This window comes from Bos javanicus, chromosome 5 (genome assembly GCF_032452875.1).
Source record: "Bos javanicus breed banteng chromosome 5, ARS-OSU_banteng_1.0, whole genome shotgun sequence".
Classification (NCBI taxonomy): Eukaryota; Metazoa; Chordata; class Mammalia; order Artiodactyla; family Bovidae; genus Bos; species Bos javanicus.
Window position 1 is genome coordinate 26165167 of NC_083872.1, and position 21428 is coordinate 26186594.

The 21428-nt window shown below is 55.3% G+C and overlaps 1 protein-coding gene and 1 long non-coding RNA gene across 2 annotated transcripts; one reads left to right on the forward strand and one right to left on the reverse strand.

Moving 5' to 3' along the window:
* Positions 1-347: 347 nt before the first annotated feature.
* ITGA5 (integrin subunit alpha 5) lies at positions 348-21200 on the forward strand. The gene is made up of 30 exons (XM_061415801.1): positions 348-653; positions 6830-6960; positions 8521-8633; positions 8767-8887; positions 9039-9100; positions 9191-9236; positions 9503-9628; positions 9853-9897; positions 10031-10074; positions 11956-12012; positions 12184-12236; positions 12521-12729; positions 13005-13196; positions 13421-13466; positions 13640-13741; positions 13939-13994; positions 14128-14282; positions 14597-14734; positions 14865-14932; positions 15281-15431; positions 15517-15609; positions 15727-15806; positions 15897-15977; positions 16090-16195; positions 16549-16701; positions 17825-17911; positions 18022-18135; positions 18758-18859; positions 19396-19518; positions 20106-21200. The coding sequence occupies exons 1-30, from the start codon at positions 424-426 to the stop codon at positions 20187-20189; spliced, it is 3168 nt and encodes a 1055-aa protein (XP_061271785.1). The 5' UTR covers positions 348-423; the 3' UTR covers positions 20190-21200.
* Positions 12836-15584, reverse strand: LOC133247270 (uncharacterized). The gene is made up of 2 exons (XR_009736347.1): positions 15496-15584; positions 12836-15010 (listed from the first exon to the last, which is right to left on the reverse strand). It is a non-coding gene; the product is annotated as an uncharacterized LOC133247270 (long non-coding RNA).
* Positions 21201-21428: the final 228 nt, after the last annotated feature.

Here is a 21428-nt window from a genome sequence, read left to right on the forward strand (position 1 = left end):
CCGCCCTCCAGAGGTGATTCCTTTCCTCATTAGGAAATTCTCCACTCCCTTTTTCCGACTCCTTTTCCGAGCGTTTACGTTGTACATCTGGAAAGGATGCGAGAGGAAGGAGGGGGAAGCAGAGAGAAGGAGGGGGAGAGCCCAAACCCGCCCAGTCTGACCCAGTCCAGACAAACGGCCTCCAGCTGGGGCTGGGGCGAGGGAAGTGGAGAGGTGCGGCCCCCCCACGCCCCTTCGGGGTGGGGGGCGCGGGCTCAGCGTTCCAGGGACCCAGGAATGCCCCCCCGCCCGCCCCCCCGGCAGGCGGGGGGAGGGCTCAGCCGGGAGTTTGGCAAACTCCTCCCCGCGTTGAGTCATTCGCCTCTGGGAGGTTTAGGAAGCGGCTCCGGGTCGGTGGCCCCAGGACAGGGAAGAGCGGGCGCTATGGGGAGCCGGACGCCAGGGTCCCCTCTCCACGCCGTGCAGCTGCGCCGGGGCGCCCGGCGCAGACCCCGGCTGCTGCCGTTGTTGCCGCCGCTGCTGCTGCTGCTGCTGCCGCCGCCGCCCCGGGTCGGGGGCTTCAATTTAGACGCGGAGGCCCCGGCAGTGCTCTCCGGGCCCCCGGGCTCCTTCTTCGGCTTCTCGGTGGAGTTTTACCGGCCGGGGACGGACGGGTGAGTTGAGGAGGGTTGGCGGCAGGCTGGCGGAGGGCGGGGGTGCGCGCCTGGAGACTGGGGGCGCGGCTGGAGTCTGGAGGGGACCGAGGCTTGAGTTTGGGAGGCGGAGTTTGGAGGAACTGGGGCTGGAGTTGGGGGCCCGCGCTAAAGTTGGGGGCCCGCGCTGGAGTAGGGAGGGGACAGTGGCCGGCGTGGTGGGGGGGCAAGAGTTTGAGAGCGATCAGCGGAGAGACATGTGTGGGGTGGAGAGAGGACACGAAGCTGCAAGCTGGAGAAGTCTGGGCAGGGGTCTTGCGGCCAAGAGAGAAGAGGGCGCGGGAAAGGAGAGCAGAGGGTCTCTGGTTGAGACTGGAGAACTGCGGGGACCGGAGGCGGATGGGGACGGAGAGGGCGCGGAGGCCAGGAGGCTTTTGGGAGCACTGGGGAACCCCGGGACCCCTGAGGGCCATTGTACTCAGGGAGGACGAGACGAAGCAGAATGAGCTGTATGGTGTGTGTGTGTAGTAAGAAGGAAGTGGGAGGCTGAAGGGGTCCCGGAGGTTAAATGGGGGCCAGCCTCACCCTCCCCTCCCCCCTCAGCTCAGACTGGGAAAGACCCGGGAGGGGGATGGCGGCTCCCTCCCCTTCCTCCTCGGTCTCCTACTCCGCCCGCCACCCCCCACCCCATCTCTGTTCAGACGCGGGGATCCGGGAAGTTGGGAGAGACCCGGGACTCTGGTCCTGGGGGGCGCTGGGGCTGGGGGCTGGCTCAGCCAAGGGCGGGTACTGGGATGTGTCGGGAGGGGTGTGTGTGCGCGCGTGAAGTGGGGTGGGCGGTTTCCCTCTTCCTCTAGCTCTTGGGAGGAAGAGAAAAGCTGATTTCCTGTAGCTAGTCGGCTGGAGCTGAACTGAGACCGGGACTTCTGGGGCTGGGGTCGGAAGCTGGGGAGACGCGGGCTCCGAGGGCCCTAGAGCGTCAGAACACAGGACCTCAGAGACCGGGAAGTCTCCAAGGAAGATCCCAGTTCCCAACTCAGCAGGGTAACAAGCAGCCTGGATCCTGTGTGCCAGGAAAACGGGGAGCCCACAGGCTTGGGGAGACAAGCTAGGCAACATAAAAACAAGGGTGTTTGCTTAAATGTGGAGAGTGAGGGGTAGTAAGAGCGGAAGAAAGCTGCTCCGGGGCTGGGACAGGGACTCCCTCCCGGGTGCCAGGTGACTGATCCTCGACCTCTGGAGGAGTCCTCTGTCTACATCTCTGGGCCCTGAGCCCGCCACTGCTCCTCACCATCGCCCCTCACCACTGCCCTTCACCACCACAACCACCCCTGTATCCAGGTTTGATAGGCTGTCTGTCAGAGGTGAGCGGTTTTTACACATACAGTTAGCTGGTATCTACTCATTCCTTTCCTTTTGGAGAAAAGGGGTTAATCTAGGTAATTCCACTTGGGTACAGGGACAAATTTCTCCTTTGTCTGGAGGACCTGAGGATGGGGAAAAAAGAAAGATGGTTAGGCTCCAGCTGTTGGTTCTGGACTATTCAAGGTCCCCACCCAACCCCCACCCCACCCCCCTGGCCTCTTGCCCAAACCCCATTGCATCACCCTGGCCTGGAGTCTCTGCCAGGCCTGGCCTCCCCCAGGCCCCCTCAAACTGCTTACCACAACCCTAATGGAGTAGAGAAGAGGGAGGGAGGGGATGGGATCCTTCCCCACATCAGGGCACCAGGGCTGGGGTCAGTTATCTGGCTCTTTACCTTCCTCTTACCCAACCCCCACCTAACAAGAGTGTCATCTCTCTTTTAAAACACGCCTCTGAAACATCTGGACTGTCACACATTCCAGGTTCCCTAGGTGTCTGTTTGGCCCCTGGCCTGATCCTGCAGTCCCCAAAGCCCTTTTCTAGAGCAGGACCCAGCATTCTCAACCCCTCCCCCTCCCCTTCTGCTCATCTCTCCTCCCAAGAGAACCCAGGTGTCCAGTTTGCACACCTCCCCCTCTCGTTTTCTCTGTACAAAGCACTCTTAGAATAGGACTTGGAACATTCCACCTCCCCAGTGACCTCCCTCCCCACCACAGCTGGGCCTCCAAGCCCTCCTCCCTGCAGGGGACAAACATAGCCCCTCACCTGGGGCCATCGCTGTCCCTCACCTCTCATGGTGGAAACTGAAACAACATCAGAAGAGAAGTTCCATGGTAGGAAAGGGCCAGGCTTTAAGTCAGGTCGAGCTGCGTGTGCGTCCAGGCCCCACCTCTTACTTGTTTTTTGTGTGACCTGGGGTGAGCTACTTAAGACTTAGATCTTGGAACCTGATCTGCTCCTGAAAATCAGACACCTACCTTATGAGGCTGTTCTAAGGACTAATTGAGACAATATATATAAAGGGACCTGGTCCACAGAGGGTGATCAGTATACATGGGAGGCCTGACTTTTATGAGGTACCTAATTTCTGTTTCTGGTTCCCTCCTCCCTGGCCACCACCTAGTTCTTTGTCTAAGTTTTTCACCATTTCTTCCTGGCTTTTAGTATTTGCTTATAGTTATAAGCACATTTCTTTGCATTTTCATACCAATTTTTCTGTTGGATCGTTACAAAAATCCTTGCCTTAGACAGATGAAGCTTATTGTCCCCATTGTGTGTATATATGTGTGTGTGTGTATACTAAAGCTTCAGGAGTCATAGAAGGTTAGAACTAGAAGTTTGTTTAGAGACCATCCAAGGGCAACCCATCATCTTACAGGTAGAGAATTCAAGTCTTGGAAAGAGGAAATCAGTAACTTGGCCCAAGAGGTGCGCTTAAAAGGTGCACCAGCCTTAGCCTACCTCCTTAGCCCTTTGTAGTACTGCCACAAGTAGAGGCAACTCTTCCTCCTCAGCCAGCCAGGCATCTCCCTGGAGAGTACACTGGGGGATCCAGAACCAGGTGTTTCCTCTGGCCTGGCCAGGGCTGCTGTAGGACCTGCAGGAGCTGAGTCCGGTGTCCGTTTGCTACTCTCCACCCCCGACCTTGTTAGGCCATCAGAGTCAAACAGTAACCATGTATTGAACAGGAACTTGGTTAATCAGAAGCCTGACTGGCGAGATAGTGGAGAGGAGGGGACAAATTGGCAACAGGGTAGACAAGGTAACAGGACTCCCGGCTTCTGGCTCTTCCATTGGAAAAGATTCTGAGTGATCCTGGACATGTGACTTAACTTCTCTGGGACTTAGTTTCCCCCTCTGTACAGTGAGGACAGGGGACTGGATAAGCTGTATTTTTTGTTAAAGTTTTCTTTCTTCTTTTCCATCTTCCTTCCTTCTTTTCTTTTTTCTTTTCTTCCTTCCTTCCTTTCTTTTTCTTTCTAATTCAAATGACATCTTACCAGGGCATTCTACAGAAAACAGAGACAAGAGATTGCTCTGAAAGAAGAAGGGAAGTAGTGTCAGGACCAAACTGGCTTCCGCTTACTCCATGTGGCAGCCCTGAGGCTTCTCCAAGAAAGTCTTCAATCCCAGAGATGCCCTCCTCAGCGCCTTCCAGCTGGGGCAGCCTGTGTCTCCAAGAACCAACTCTAGTATACCAGGGTTCTGAGGCTTCAGAATAAATTATGTCAATTACTTTTTCCCTTGGTCTCTATAGTTTGGAAGAATTTATCTGCCAAGCTGCACTGAGGAAGGAATAATTAATTCCTTTTTCCTGTTTTTTATCAACTAGAAGTTAGAACAAGAAGACATCCATAGCTGCCAATCAGAGCTTCTGACCAATATGAGATAACCAGGTTCCCCACAGGAGTTGATATAATTACAGCCCAAAGCAAATACACTTGAGGTTTTAATTAGCCTGGGCTGCCTTATCAGGTAAATGCATGATTTCCGTTAGGCTTTCTGAAATAATGAAAATAGCCCAAGGACCCTGCGTTGTTACCTTCTTGGACCCCTAGTAGGATCCATCTGCTGTAGGATTTAGGAAGCAAGAACTAGGAGTGGGAGAATAAGGATAAGCTACGTGAGGTGCCACGCCGGACACCGGGTGCCTTACTCGGCAGTGGGGGAGGGCACTATTGACTGGACTTGGAGGAGATGCGAAGGAAGGGCCACGCATCCTCAGTTGTAAGCCACAGGCAGGTCTGGGTTGGGATCTGTGTCCATCGCCTGCGTGCCAGACCTCTTGAGCCTTCACTCAGCCACAGCCTAGGCCCCTGTCCCACAAGCCTGTGGGATTTATAAACCATGTAAGGCCCCTATCACACCTTCCCGCCCGGCCACAAACTCCAGGCTTCTTCCTCAGGCTTTGCTTCCCCCACCCAGGGAAGTGGTGGGAGACTCAAGGATGGGAGTAGGGTCCTTGTCCAAGGCCTGGAAGAGTATCAGAGTTCCGGAAGACTTTGAGGTAACCATTGCAACCTCTTCACCCAGAGGAAGCAGGAAAGGATATTCCCAAGTCTCCACTGAGCTAGTGCCCGACCCAGAACTCCTGTACCACTGCTGTTTTCTGGAGCTGCCTCTGCTATGGGGGGTTGCACCCCTCTCTCCCCCAGCCCTGGGGCAAGGCAATCTCTCCCCAACACCAACCTCACCTACTAGGCCTGGCAGCCAACCAGGTCACTGTGCCTCTGAGTAGCCAGCTCCCACCCACCCCCCAGCTGGCTGTACCGCCTGAGTGAGAGGGGTGGGGCCCAGCAGGCGGGTGGGAGACAAACGGCGAAGTGAGAGGTTGGAAACAGACAGGAAGCCACAGGCAGTAAACATTTCCTGTCCCCAGGGTAACCGAGGCTGGCACCCCACCCCCCATCACTCCAGGAACTCTCACTCGGGTCCTCCCCTCCTGTTGCTCTGGACCCTTTCTTCTCCGTCCTCCGTCCCCATCCTCTGGTCCAGCCACCCTCACTTCAGTCCCTTGGAGCCGCTCCCTCTGGTGTTCCCATTCCTGTTCCTCTTGGACACCATCGCCCCTCCCCTCCTCAGTGTGTCTGCCTTTGTCACCCTCCTGTCTCCCATCCCATCCCCGTGTCTCACACACCCCTGATTTTGTGATCTCTATCATAATCTCAAACTTGGGGACTCCTGGTAAGAAAGGCTGATGAAGGGAAGCAAATATCAAGAAAAGGGTGGGTGTTGGGGGTGCTGAGAGCTGAAAGGGGCCAGGATGCAACAGAGATAGAGAAGCCCAAGATGTGAGGCAGAAAAACAAAGGGGGACAGACCTAAAACCAGAACCAAGAGAACAAGCAGTCACAGGGCAGAGGAGCAGATTGAGAAGCAGTGCCAGAGGCAGATACGGAAGGAGAGCAGAGGCCAAGGCTGGCGGGGACACTGGGTCAGTTGCCCCGGCTGCCAAATGCAGTCCTCATGGGAGACTCTGGAGGAGAAAGCCCAGAGGGCTGCCAGCTGCACTGAGGCCTTGGAGGCAGAGGACCCAGAAGTGATAGAGGCAGAGCCAGAGGCAGGAAGATTACCCAGGACCTGCGCTGACACCACCCCATTACAGAGGACCCCCAGCAAAGGCAACCTTCTCCTCGTCATCTCAGGGGGAATGAGGCACCGTGTCCAGAACTAAGAGCCAGCAGAGCAAGATCTGAATTCAGATTTGAGGGATGGTGTATGGGAAAGGTGTTAAGAGGCTGAGACAAAGATCCAGCCAGGATGGGGAGGTCCCACCAGAGCCCAGGGTGAGGGCAGGCCCAGGCCCCGGGGAACAATCTGTTCTCACCATCCTCCAGGGCCTCTCTCCACTTCTACTGCCTGATTTCCAAGCCTCACATTTTCCTCCTACACACCCCAGGGCTGGGCAGCCGGACGCCTGGGTCTTGCCCAGAGAAGGGCTTTGGCTTGGGAGCAGAGGGTAGGTAAAAGGACTCTGGGGTTCCAGGGGCTGCACCTCCAGTCTTCACAGGTCCATAGGGGAGATGGGGAAGTTGGGGTCCAGACCATCTGGCCCCAACCCCTTCCCAGAATTGCCTCTGTCTCCTCCTTCTAATGACAAGGGAAGGTAGGAAAGGAGAGGGTGGGGGGAGGGGGAGGAGGGGCTGTGTTAGTGACAGCGGCACATGGGGACCGCCTGACTCCAGCCTGTGCCTCTGGCATCCGTGGCATCTTCTGAGATATAAATACAACTCGGGGGGCATCTATCCCACCCCCAGCCAGCCCCTCCCCGCCTGGGGAGACTGTAGAAGAGTTAGGAGCCCCCCTGAAATGCCTCTCCTTTCCCCTCCGCAGGGTCAGCGTGCTGGTGGGGGCGCCCAAGGCTAACACCAGCCAGCCGGGAGTGCTGCAGGGCGGTGCCGTCTACCTCTGCCCCTGGGGCACCAGCCCGGCACAGTGCACCCCCATTGAATTTGACAGCAAAGGTAACCCGCTTCTCAGGTCGGGAAGGGACTAAAGGGCGGGACTGAGGCTGGGGGGCGGGGCCCAGGCGGGATCGGGAGCGCCGGGCGGAGCCTAACCAGCTCCAGGGCCACGTGCTCCCGGGCTCTGGGACTCCAGCTCAGCGCAGCAGCGGTGCAGCGGCTCCCCGTGGCACTCACACCACGTTCCCAGTCCAGCCCAGCCCAAGGAGGGCGGGCATGATTCAGAAACATGTGGCTCTCATTTTCCCTGAATCACCCACACTCTGGGAGGCCAGGGCAGTAACACAGACAAAGACAGGGAGAGTCACAGAACCTATTCCAATTCTTTTAACTAAGCACTGACTAAGTGATAATGCATACCAGGCTCTGTGCTGTGTGCTGCAGGGGATTGAAACATGATTAAGCCACCGACCTCAAGGAGCTTAAGGTCCCAAGTAGATGCAGAGATGGACTAAGGGAGACAGGCTGAGAAATAGTAATAACGGCTAACACTTGAACACTTGCTATGCACCGGGCACTGTTGTTGGCACTTTACACGTATTAACGCGCTTCATCCTTTGAATGAGGGCATGAGGGATTATTATCCCCATTTTATAGGAAATGGGTTAAGTAACTTGTCTAAGGTCACACAGCTAGTAAAAGGTGGAGCATGGACATGAACTTGAGCAGTCTGGCTCCATAGATCAACTGGAGTGAGGGGACAAAAGAGGAGAGCATCAAAAGACAGAGACAGTAGGGGAGGGGTGGTGTAAGAGCACAAAACCAATTGATCTTTTTTTAAGTATGTATTTATTTATGTGGCTGCATCCAGTCTTCATTGTGGCATTCGGGTAGATCTTTCATCGAGGCACACAGACACTCTAGTTGTGGTGCACAGGCTTAGTTGCTCTGAAGTGTGTGAGATCATAGTTCCCTGACCAGGGATGGAACCCATGTCCCCTGCATTGTAAAGTGGATTCTTCACCACTGGACCACCAGGGAAGTCCCTGATTATTATTATTATTTTAATCTGAAAGACAGATGAGAAGCAAAGGAACAAGAAAGGCTGTCTTAAGAAAGGCAGAGAGGGCTTGGAAGGATATAGACAGACAGACAGATGTATGAACACGTACACACACATAGACATAGGGCAGAGATCCAGAGCTGTAAGAAAGGTCAAGGTCATAGAACAGGTGCTAAGACATAAGCCCAGGTGTAGACAGAAGTGTACCCAGAGGGTTGCCTCTCAGGAAATAGGCATTCTTCCCCACCTTATCACAAGCATCCTTGTCCCAGCTGGGTGAGGAGGCAAGCACATCAGGGGACTGCAACTCTAGAAACCCCAGGTTCTGTGTGTGTGCACGTGTGCATATGTGCACACATGGGTGTATGGGCACACGTGCAGCACAAGATGAGTCAGGCCACAACAAGCAGATTGTAAAGACCCTTCCTCACTTTCCCTCCCGTGAGTCATGGGCTCAGGGCTTGCAAATGCCGAGGTACCCCCAGGCTGAGGGCAGGGGCTGCTCTAAGGCTCGGCTGCCCACATCTGGCATGACCCCACTTTCTCACTTCCCCAAGGCTCTCGGATCTTCGAGTCCTCAACGTCCAGCTCAGAGGGAGAGGAGCCTGTGGAGTACAAGTCCCTGCAGTGGTTTGGAGCAACAGTGCGAGCCCATGGCTCCTCCATCCTGGTGAGCGCCCAGCGGGCTGAGTGCTGTGATGGGCAGGAGGGGTAGTGGTTGGGGATAACAGCACAGTGAGGAGGGAGGGAAGAGAGGCCCTGGTGGACTAAACCTGGCGCCGCCTCCTCCTGGGCCCTCCCAGGCCTGTGCTCCCCTCTACAGCTGGCGCACCGAGAAGGAGCCGCAGAGTGATCCCGTGGGCACCTGCTACCTCTCCACAGGCAACTTCACCCAGATTCTGGAGTATGCACCCTGCCGCTCAGGTAGTGCAGGGGTGGCGTGAGTCCCCACAGTCCCGCACCCCAACAGCCTTGATAGCCCACTGTCTGGCCCAGGGAGGTCCCTCTCCCCCTGCCTTCCCCAAACTCTCTGCTCTTTGCTGCCTGACCCTTCCCACACCTTCTCCTCTTGCAGATTTCAGCCAAGAAGCAGGACAGGGTTACTGCCAAGGGGGCTTCAGTGCTGAGTTCACCAAGGTGAGAGGGGATCTGGGAGGAACCTGGCTGTGGGTGGTGGATGCAGGGGAATCAGGACCAAATGCAGACTCACCTTCTTCCTCTGCACAGACGGGGCGTGTGGTCCTAGGTGGACCAGGGAGCTATTTCTGGCAAGGTAAGTCCTTCCTCCATTGTCCCTGTGTCCGTCTCCTGCACCCGGCCTCTCATCCCTCTCTCAGCCCAAGATCACCATCCTTCCTTCCTCTGCCCCTGTCCCAGTACTCCTCTTCCTGTCCTCTGAGACTTACCTGTCCTCTCCCACCACCCTCCAAAAGCTTCCCCCGGGGGAACCAGACTCCTGAATATCTCCCCGTCAGCCCCCAGTGCCCCACTCCCTGCCACCTCCTCCTCTAGCCATCCCCTCCTTATCCCCTTCTCCAGGCCAGATCCTGTCCGCCACCCAGGAGCAGATTGCAGAATCCTATTATCCCGGGTACCTGATCAACCCAGTTCGGGGGCAGCTGCAGACTCGCCAGGCCAGTTCCATCTACGATGACAGCTACCTGGGTGAGTGAGCAAGTGGGTGGGAGCTGCAGGGGGAGAACCTCGGGGGGCCCCTGTCCTCACTCACCCCTCGCCTCCCTTCTCCCACCCAGGCATCCCCAGCCCCCCGCCCCATGTGTCATGGGTCATGGCTGACTATGAAGGCTCAGTAGGGGTGGGGAAGGGATGGGCCAGGACAGAGTGGTCCCCAAAGCAAGAAACCTAATATCCATCCACCTGTCCCCCAGGATACTCTGTGGCTGTGGGTGAATTCAGTGGTGATGATAGAGAAGGTGAGTGTGTCCCGGCTGGGGCCAAGGGAGGGGGCAGATGGAGACCCCAGATCTGGAGCCCCAAGGACTGAGACATTTTTGTCTGACTCCCCTTCCCCTGCCCTTAGCCTGCAACCTTCTCTTCCCTTTCCAGACTTCGTTGCTGGTGTGCCCAAAGGGAACCTCACCTACGGCTATGTAAGGCCCAGCCTGACCCTCCCTCCCCTCACCCCCCTCCCCTGCCTAATCACAAAGAACCATGCATGATGATTTGGGAGGGCTCAAAAGGTGGACCAGAACACGGGCTCTTGGGTAAGACCAGGGTTCAAGTTCTGGCACTTACTCTGGATGAATCTGTGATTTATTCCTATCCCACTTCATTCCGTAAAAATCTGAGTCTGCTTAACCTCTCTGAGCCTCACTCTTCTCTGAATAATGGGATAATAATAGTTCTGACCTCACAAGGCTCTTGTAAGGATGAAGTGAGATAAGGCACGTGAAAGTACTTAGTGAACTCTTAGGCAGGGTACAACTGTAGTTGTTATTATTAGACCATGGCGAGTGCTTTAAAAAGGATATAGATAAGAATGCCATAGGAGTCCATTCAATTACCAGCATTTATTAGGGCAAGGTATGAGACAAGAAGATGAATAAGAAATCACACCCCATCTTGTACGGCTTCTAATCAAGTATGTAAGATAAGACATACATATGATGGTAATCTAGCGTGCAGCTCCTATGCATAAGCCCCTCAGTGCATCGGGCACTGTCCACTCATGATTTCTATTCTTCCCAACAAGCTTATCGGGGGAGATATTACCAGTCACATTTTACACATGAGAAAGCTGAGACTCGAAGAGACCAAGTAAGTTGTTTAAGATCACCCAGTTAGTAAGTGGCTAGAGATTTAAAACCAGACCTGTCTTATTCCAAAGTCAGCATTCTTTCTGCACTAACATAAATTTCAGGAAAGTGGTTAAGATGATACAGCAGTTTAGGGGGAGTAAGATCCTCCTTTCTAGGGTGGGGATGAATCAGAAAAGGTTCTATGAAAGACCAGAGGAGATGAGGAAAGACAGCATCCTAGACAGGAGCATGAGAAAGGTGTGGAAGGAAAGGGAAACAGTTCAGGCCAGTTCAGCATGGGCTGACTGACAGTAGAGAGACTAAAGAGAGATTGGGGGATTCCTTGGTGCTCCAGTCATTATGAATCCATGCTTTCAGTGCAAGGGGTCTGGGTTCAGTCCCTGAACGTAAGGGAACTAGATCCCTTAGGTCACAACTAAAGATCCTGCATGCCACAACTAAGACCCAAAACAGCCAAATAAACAAAAAGAGAGGCTGGGCAAAAACAGATAGGTTGGGTCCAGATTCTCCAGGGCCTCAGAGGACCAGCCAGTAAGCCGAGATTGGGCCATGGCTGCGGGGAACCACCACGATTTTCCAAGCCAGCAGTGTCCCTCCTAGACCAGCTCTAGGGTGATCCGTCTCGGTGCCGTGGGGAAGGGCACTGGGGGGACGGGAATGTCCAAGGGAGGGGGAGACCAGGGCTTTCTCCAGCATTCCTTGGGGAGGGCGCACAGCAGAGGAACAACAGCAAGACTGGGGAAGAGAATGAGGAGTCAAGAGACCCGTAGAGCCCATCACTAAGGGGTGACATGGGGGAGACGTGAGTGTATGTGGTTTGGGAGGGCTGGGGCATGAGGTTTCAATCATTCAGCTAATAATTAGTGAGTGTCTGCTCTCACCAAGCATGACTTTAAGCTCTGGGGAGAAAGCAAAGAACAAAACAGCTCCTGCCTTCACTGATCTCACATTCTAGTAGCTAGATCAGATGCACAACAGACAGATAAGTATGGAACTTCAGGAGTGGTTGATAGGTGACATGGAGGAAAATAAGGAAGTCCACCTGAGATGGCGCTACCAGTATAGAGATAAGACTATGGCGAAGGCAAAGCAAAGAAGGGAATTACCGGACATGTGGTCTGTGTCTCCAAGGAATGACTGCCCCTGGGTATCCTGCACTCATTTGTCCTTCATCCGAGTCTGGGACCAATGGGTGTATCTCCTCATCCCCAGGTCACCATCCTTAATGGCTCAGACATCCGGTCCCTCTACAACTTTTCAGGGGAACAGGTGAGGACACCCCCTCTACAACCCAGCTTGGCCCTCTGCCAACCAAGCCCTGGCCCTGAGTCATAAGCTCAGCCCAACTTCTCAGGCTCCCTGGAGTCCATGACTTCCCCCCACAGCCCTTGTTGATTGACTCCCCTGTACTGACCTGCTGCTGCTCTGTTCCCCCGCCAGATGGCCTCCTACTTTGGCTACGCAGTGGCCGCCACAGACATCAACGGGGATGGGTGAGTAGTGAAGAAGGCACAGTGGTGCCCTCCCCAGGGGCGAGGAGTGGGGGTGGGACAGAAAAATGCAAGGAGAGTTCCTCCCTGGATTCTCCTCCTGCCTGCATACCCTCGGCCCAGGGGCGAGGAGAGAGCTGAGTGCCAAAGGCCAGAAGATCTCAGGTCTCTCCTTTGGGTGGGAAAGAGCCGGGAATCCAGGGTGCTTGGGCTTTTCTGGCACTGGGACTGAGGAGGGGACGGGGAAGGGCAGGGTCTCAGGATGCCAGTGTTTCCCCCATCCTCAGGCTGGACGACTTGCTGGTAGGGGCGCCCCTGCTCATGGAGCGGACAGCCGACGGGCGGCCGCAGGAGGTGGGCAGGGTCTATATCTACCTGCAGCGCCTGGCTGGCATGGAGCCCACGCCCACCCTGACCCTCACTGGCCAGGATGAGTTTGGCCGGTTCGGCAGCTCCCTGACCCCCCTGGGGGACCTAGACCAGGATGGCTACAATGGTAAGCACTGTATGGGCTCGAGTGGCTGAGGAGGAGCCAGGGGCCTGAGTCAGAAGGGATCTGGGGAGAGGTGACTGTCAGATAAGATAACCAAGACCTCCCAGCGTCTCCTGGAGGATTTTAATCCCAATGTCTAGACCTTGGGGCTTGAAGAGTTTAGCATACTGGGAATGACAGATGGGAAAAATAGGATCCTGGGTCCTGGGGTCTGGTGGTAGAGATTTGAACTCCTGGACTCCTGGCCTGCTGACTGGTATGTGTTGTGTGTTTTGCAGATGTAGCCATTGGGGCTGCCTTTGGTGGGGAGAACCGGCAGGGAGTGGTGTTTATATTCCCTGGGGGCCCAGGGGGTCTGGCGTCTAAGCCTTCCCAGGTTCTGCTGCCCCTGTGGGCAGCTGGCCACACACCGGACTTCTTTGGCTCTGCCCTTCGAGGAGGCCGAGACCTAGATGGCAATGGATACCCTGGTGAGTGGTGCCCGAGGCCCCTTTAACCTGAGAATTCCCTAGTCACAAACCCCGTAGCCTCTCTAACGTATTTGCCTAAGCTCCTGGGTGCAGTTCTAGGATGATGCCACCAGATGGCAATGCCCCCTCACTTCAGCCTCCTTGAACAATGCAGCTAGAAGGGGTTGGGAAGAATTCTGTTTGGGGGCCTGCTGTAAGGGGTAGTTTCTTTTGATTTCTTGCAGATCTGATTGTGGGGTCCTTTGGTGTAGACAAGGCTGTGGTATACAGGTATGAACTCTGGCAGGGGGCAGCCTGGGAGACATGGGAACTGGGGGACTTCTCAACAGGGCTGAGTTTGGGGAAGTGTACAAACTGGGATCCTGGGGCTTGGACATCGGCTTCCTGTGCCCAGGTTCCTGAGGAGCCTTAGTTCTCTGACCCCCCACGTTCACTCTTGGCAGGGGTCGCCCCATTGTGTCTGCCAGTGCCTCCCTCACCATCTTTCCTGCCATGTTCAACCCAGAGGAGCACAGCTGCAGCTTGGAGGGAAACCCTGTGACTTGGTGAGTAGGGGGCTGGGGGCGGGAGATTGCAGGATTGGGTCTGGGGGTCCTTCATCTGTGCCTGGAAGTGGGGAGGGAGAGCAGGCCTTTGGAAGGGGACACATGGGACTGTCCCAGTCCGGGTCTGTCTGGGAGGCAGGCAGAGAATGCGCTGCCTCTTTAAGGTGAACACACCAGCTTTCCTTTTGGTCCTCTAGCATCAACCTTAGCTTCTGCCTCAATGCTTCTGGAAAACATGTTCCTGACTCCATCGGTGAGGGAGACTGCCTGAGCCTTTCAGGCACTGGGGCAGGGGTGGAGGGGCTGGGGACTTGGGGACCTCTTTTCTCTCTGGATAAATTAGGAGGGAGGGGAAGATGCTCTTTAATGTACATGCACGGCCACAGGCTTCACGGTGGAGCTCCAGTTGGACTGGCAGAAGCAGAAGGGCGGGGTGCGGCGGGCGCTGTTCCTGGCCTCCCGACAGGCCACCCTGACCCAGACCCTGCTCATCCAGAACGGGGCTCGGGAGGACTGCAGAGAGATGAAGATCTACCTCAGGGTAGGGGCAGGAGGGTGGGGCATGGACTGGCTTGGGGAGGGTGGCCACATAGAACTGGGGACCCCTCCCAAAGGGAAGAGGCCTGGGAGATTCCAGTGAAGGTCGTGGGGCTTTGGGGGGCTGGGGAAGGGTGCCTTTCTGTCCTAGGAGCTGGGAACCAGGCTGCCTCAGAAGCAATGAGCACGGTTGTTTGGACACCTAAATTCTTGAGGGTCTTGCGTGGACAAAGGGAGATGTGAGAGGATGAGGAGCAGGGCTGCCAAGTCCCCTGTGTCCCCTGACTCTGTGAACCCTCCCCCCCACCACCGCCCCAGAACGAGTCAGAGTTTCGAGATAAACTCTCCCCGATTCACATCGCCCTCAATTTCTCCCTGGACCCTCAAGCCCCAGTGGACAGCCACGGCCTCCGGCCAGTCCTACACTACCAGAGCAAGAGCCGCATAGAGGACAAGGTGAGGCAGGGTGGGGAGACAGGCCAGGAGGAGAGGGACCTGGGCCCCTGGGGACGGGGCCCTGGAGTGGGGAGCCGACAGCTTGGGAGGCAGTCACAACTCCGCCTCTCAAGGCTGCCCCACTCCCCAGGCTCAGATCTTGCTGGACTGTGGAGAAGACAATATCTGTGTGCCAGACCTACAGCTGGAAGTGTTTGGGTGAGTGAAGGCTGATGTCAGGCTGGGGGGTTCCAGATGCTGAAGTTGCCTAGCAGGACACATGGAGCTTGGAACCACCTGGGAAAAGAAGAGGAACATATCAGCTGGCTGTGTGACCTTGGGAAATGACGCAGCTTCTCTGTATAATGGGAATAATAGCATCTATTTCTCTAGCTTTTTGGAAGGATTAAATGAAATAATCTACATAAAGCATCTAGCCTAGTGCCTGCCATAAAGCTAGAAGTCAGTGAGCGGTGTCTATTATTATTATATTATTATCGTTATGGCCCGTTGTCTGGCTCAGGGATTAATTCTCCAGTGTCCCTGACCCCCGTGTGTCCCCTCCAGGGAGCAGAACCACGTATACCTGGGCGACAAGAATTCTCTGAACCTCACCTTCCACGCCCAGAATGTGGGTGAGGGTGGCGCCTACGAGGCAGAGCTTCGGGTCACAGCCCCTCCGGAGGCTGAGTACTCGGGACTCGTCAGACACCCAGGGGTGAGTGAGGACCTGCAGGAGGGGCTTGGGAGGAGACCCTGCCAGAGGGACACCGAAGTCTTACCTGCACCCACCCCACCTCCAGAACTTCTCCAGCCTGAGCTGCGACTACTTTGCTGTGAACCAGAGTCGTCTGCTGGTGTGTGACCTGGGCAACCCCATGAAGGCTGGGGCCAGTGTAAGTCTGGGACCATCTCACGCCAAGCTGAGCTGGGGGAAGGGAAGGAGGGCTGCAGTCGGTGTGTGGCAGACGCCCGGTCTAACAGCCCGCTTGTCCATCCTCCCTGTCCCGCAGCTCTGGGGTGGCCTTCGGTTCACAGTCCCTCACCTCAGGGACACGAAGAAAACCATCCAGTTTGACTTCCAGATCCTCAGGTAGGGAGGGGGCGGGGCAGGGGCGGCGTCTGGCGCAGGTGGCCTTCTGGCTGGGCTCTAGCACCATCAGAGTCTTCCTCCGTCCCACAGCAAGAATCTCAACAACTCGCAAAGCGACGTGGTTTCCTTCCGGCTCTCGGTGGAGGCTCAGGCCCAGGTTTCTCTTAACGGGTCAGTGCCCGGGCAAAACGGGGCGTCTCTGGGAGGGGAGACGGACTTCTAGCAAAGGAGGCATATGAAATGGGGTCCCTTCCACTGTCCTCTAAACCACCCTGCTCTGCAGTGTCTCCAAGCCCGAGGCAGTGCTATTTCCGATGAGCGACTGGCATCCTCAAGACCAGCCGCAGGAGGAGGGTGACGTGGGCCCTGCTGTCCACCATGTCTATGAGGTGAGCGGGCTGCTGGAAATGGAGGGCGGGGCTAGAATGAATGACAGGGAAGGAGGAGCCAGTATGAGTGACAGATGGCTGGGGCCAGCCTGAGGGGCCGAGGGGAAGAGGGGCAAGGGAGAGCTAAAGGCCTGGACGGGATCAGTGAGAGACCAGCCAGCTGAGTGACTTAGAAGGGGAGGATGGAGCCACCTCCAGGAGAGTTGGCTGGAAAGGATTTCTTCTCTGCCCATCGATTTCCTGCCTCACTCCTGAGACTCAGAGCAGGGAAGAGTGGGCCACTGGGACCCGGGTCTCAACAGGGCAGAATTGTTCCCTCCCTTCCCATGATGACTGTGCCTTCCTCTCCTCAGCTCATCAACCTGGGCCCCAGCTCTATTAGCCAGGGCGTGTTGGAGCTCAGCTGTCCCCATGCTCTGGATGGCCAGCAGCTCCTCTACGTGACCAGGGTCACAGGACTCAGCAACTGCACCACCAGTCACCCCCCCAACCCAGAGGGCCTGGAGGTGAGGGGCCTAGGGACTGGCCGGGAGGTGGGGGGCACCAGGTCAATGGTAGTTGGGGAAGGTCGCAGGGACCTGGAAGAGCTAATGAGGATGTGCCTGGAGCTAGGACTTAGGCCACTGGAAGGCAGTCAGAAGTCCCACAGACACCTTGAGGCCCTGAGAGGGGAAAAGATTGTTTTAAGCACTGCACTTCTGTCTTTCTGCCTAAAGTATCCCTCCCTGACTCCATGTCCTAGCATACTCCTAGGGCCCAGCTCAGCACCACCCCCTCTGGAAAGCCTTCTTCAGACCCACTCCCCAAAGTTCATTTTATTCATAGACAACATTTAAATTAAATGAATGACTGTACAGAACCATGTTACCGGCTCAGGAAATATCACAGTAACGAAAATTCACAAGGTCCCTACTCTCGTGGAGTTAGAGGAAGGTAATAAACAATAAGGCTTCCCGGGTGGTACAGTGGTAAAGAATCTTCCTGTCAATGCAGGAGATGCAAGAGATGAGAGTTCTATCAGTGGATCGGGAAGATCCGCTGGAGTAGGAAATGGCAACCCCCTCCAGTTTTCTTGCCTGGGAAATCCCGTAGTTAGAGGAGCCTGGTGGGCCACAGTCCATGGGGTCACAAAAAGTCAGACATGACTGAGCAACTGAACGTGTGCACACAATGAACAATAAAAATTAAAAAGAGGAACAGATATTGAAAAGTGATGAAAGTACAGTGCTCACATGCTGAGGTGGGGTGGAGCTGGGAGCCTGTTTGAGCTGAATCATCAGGGAAAACCTTGAGGAGGGAACAGGTGGATTGAGTATGAAAGATAAGGATGAAACTGCTTGTGAAGACTCAAGAAAGAGTATTCCAAGCAGAGGGAACAGCCAGTGCAAAGGCCTCAAGGCAGAGACAGTGCCCTAATTATTTATTGACACATCACCTCCTCCTAAACTCCAGGGACCAAATCTTAACTCGTTTCCATATTTCAACAATGAGTTTGCTGCCTTGCCATAGGAGGTGGTCAGTTGCATGGATGGAAGACCAGGTCAAAGCTGCTGCAGACCCCAGATGCAGGCTAACTCAGATGCTGTAATGAGGTGGGAGAGGCAGCTAACGGTCTCTTTCCTCTTCCAGTTGGATCCTGAGGGTTCCCAGCACCACCGGCTGCAAAGACGGGATGTTCCAGGTCGGAGCCCTGCCTCCTCAGGGCCTCAGATTCTGGTAAGTTGTCCTGGGAATGAGGTCTGGGCCCAAGTGTTGAGTACCTCTGTGGGTCCTCAGAGCCACCAGAAGGGCAGAACTCACAGTTCAAGCCTCCTATTTCTTCCCAGAAATGCCCAGAGGCAGAGTGTTTCAAGCTGCGCTGTGAGCTGGGGCCACTGCACCGGCAAGAGAGCCGAAGTCTGCAACTGCATTTCCGCGTCTGGGCCAAGACCTTCCTACAGGTGAGTGAGCCTCACCTTAGTCCTGACCCCTGACCCCTGACCTTCAGGTCTGCTGGACTGACCCCCACTTTCCCCACTGCCCTAGCCACCCCCTTTGGTGACTGGGACCCAGACAGCCCAGCTCCCCTCCCTCACCGTTGTTTGGACAGGGCTGTGTGTACTTGGCGACACCTAGTGGCCTCACTGGGAGCGACAGCTTCCCTTTTCTGGCCCATTCAGAGGAGGGGAGGGCTGGAGGGAGACCAGCCGGCAAATAAGGACAGAAGAAGAGAGACAGAGACGGAGGATGAATCCATCGTGGAGAGGCAAGCAGATGTATACACAGGAAATAGTAGTCATTTGTTGAGTGCACACTATGGGCTAAACATTGTCCTAGGTGCTGAGCCCATTATTAATGACTCAAGAAATTTTTTTTCTATTGAACATGCCGTTATCTAATTATCCACTATTCAGTTATAACTATTTAGATACATATTTATTTTCTCTTATAAGGAATGTAGAGAGAGATTCAGAGAATGAGTTCAAAATAGTGAAAGATTATAACCAGAGCCAGAATCTGGGGAGCCCTATGTCCTCCAGATGCCAAGAGGGGCCACCCTGAACACCTTTCCCCCACCCACAGCGGGAGCACCAGCCATTTAGCCTGCAGTGTGAGGCCGTGTATGAAGCCCTGAAGATGCCCTATAAAATCCTGCCTCGGCAGCTTCCCCAGAAGGCGCTGCAGGTAAGTCTAAGGCTGGCAGGCTGGGCCATGGAAGACAGAGTTCTGGGCCTGGCACGAGGACTACATGACAGGGGCTGGCCCGATTATGGTGAGAAACATTGACTGAGCGCCTACTATGTGCCAGGCACTCTGCTAAGTCCTGGGAATACAATGATAAGCAAGATGGACAGGGCAGTGAGAAGACTGTGACAAGGGTCAGCATGTTTATGGGACCACATCATAGACACACTTGGACACAGACTTGCAGAATTGGGAAAGGCTGTCTGGAAGAAGTGATGTTTAAGCAAGACCTGAAGAATCCATGGGATCTACCAGGCTAACCGGTCAGGAAAGGAGTCTTTTCTGGGGAGAGGAAATGAGCAGGTGTGAAGGCCCGAAAGAAACAATAACGTACATTTTAGAAATTTGAAGTTCAGAATTCTGTTAGCCTAAAATGGGAGAGGAGAGAGGGTCTAAGTCCAGTGGCAAGTGGGAGCCAAGTTTAGGGTGGGAAGAACCAATGGCTTTTCAGTGGCCTCTCCCGGCTTGCTCCCCAGGTGGCCACAGCTGTGCAGTGGATCAAGGCAGAAGGCAGCCACGGAGTCCCTCTCTGGATCATTATCTTAGCCATCCTCATTGGCCTCCTGCTCCTCGGTCTGCTCATCTATATCCTCTACAAGGTCAGCCACGTCCTACTCAACTTGGGCTTCTCTCACCAGGTTCTGCCCTTGACCCAGCACACTCCCTAGTATCTGCCTCCAGACCAGTTCTCCAGCCACATGCATCCCCTCTGGACACTGCCTATACCATCCCTTCTTTCATTCTACAGCCCCTAGCTTAGAAAGAGTTCTCTTGACTCAAGCTGATACATTTACCAATACTTTGAAAATCAAGGTGATTCACAAGTGGCCAGGGTGCGGCATATGTGTGTGTCACCTCCAACCAGAAACCCATGGTAGCTGTCACTAACTGATCATACTCTAGCAATAGCCTCCGAATCCTTCTCAAGAGGCAGCCACTTCTAGGCAGCGAGACTTCAAATCTGTTTGCCATCCCTGGCTTAACTGGGGGCATTTTTACAACACCAAAGCAGCCCAGCCTAAGCCCTCCTGGCCCATTAGACCTCTTGGAGAGGTAGTCTTCATAGCCTGAATTTGGGCCACTTTTGCCAGATGGGGAGATTGGAAGCACTGAAGTCATCTTCGTCCCCTCCTGGGATAAGATCTGCAGAGAACTAACTCAATTCTCCCTCCTTTCTTCTCATTAGCTCGGATTCTTCAAACGCTCCCTCCCGTACGGCACTGCCATGGAAAAAGCTCAGCTCAAGCCTCCAGCCACCTCCGATGCCTGATTCCTCCCAGTCTTGAAGGCCCAGTCCCCCCACCCTCAGTCTACTGACAGGGAGGGGGCTGGGCGCTTCCTGAAGGTGCTGAGGGCCAGGGAGAAGCTCCTCTCCCCAGCCCAGAGACATACTTGAAGGGCCAGAGCCGGGAGGTGAGGAGCTGGAGATCCCCTCCCCCCATGCACTGTGAAGGACCCTCGTTTACACATGCCCTCCTCATGGATGAGGGAACTCAGATCCAGGGACAGAGGCCCCAGCCTCCCTGCCACCTTTGCATTTTGGAGAATTTCCTGAAAACACCTTGGAACCAGAACTATGGGATCCAATCCCAGTTCTCCAGCTCAGATGTGGCACCAGGACTTCCTGTCCAGCTCCAATCCCGCAGAGATCTGTCGCCGGCCTTGCCAGAGATGCACAGGAAGCCCCCAGCTAAGAGCCTGGAACCTGGGGAGCGAGACATGGCAGCTCTGGACAGCCCCCACCCCGGTGGGCCAACAAAGAACACTAACCATGGACGGCACCCCAGGCCCAGCTCAGGACAGATCCCACACCAGGATCCATGCTGGCCCAGAAGCAGCTCCAAGGGGAACCAGAACTTTCACAGGGCCAGATCGAACCTGGGGCCTCTGGGGCCTGAAGTTCATCTGGGACCCAGACTCAGACATTGGTAACCTAACTAGGCAGATCCAGGACGTTTGAGCCTGCTCCAGACCTGGGCCTGGAGACCAAATCCACCTCTGACTCAGGAGAAGTCAGGAATTGCCCAGGACCCTGAAGGGGCCATGATGGTAACAGATCTGGAACCTTAACCCTGGCTCGACATAGGCCCTCTCAGTCCTCCACAGAAAAGGGAGCCTGCTGTCCCGGGCCTGCGGGTTTGGGTTCTGCCCACCAGCTGCACTGACGCTGCCCCTCCTCTCCCTACCCAACCCTCCCCTCACCTCGGCTCCGGACACCCGGGACTTATTTAAACTCTGTTGCAAGTGCAATAAACCCGGCCCGGTGGCCCCACTGATCAGAGCTGGAATCTGTCCTCTCCCTACTCTTTCCAGATCTTTCCTGGAACCAGACCTCTTGGTGGATAGGAAATGTTTCTTGGAGTTTCTTTTCACTGGGAGCCAGGAGTATGACCCCCAGGAACTGTGGAACTAGTTTTGGGGTTACCTTTTCTTACATGGAAGGGGTGGGCTTGACTCCTGCCCATCCTCCAGCCCCACCAGATCTGATCCCAACACCTCTAAGAGAACA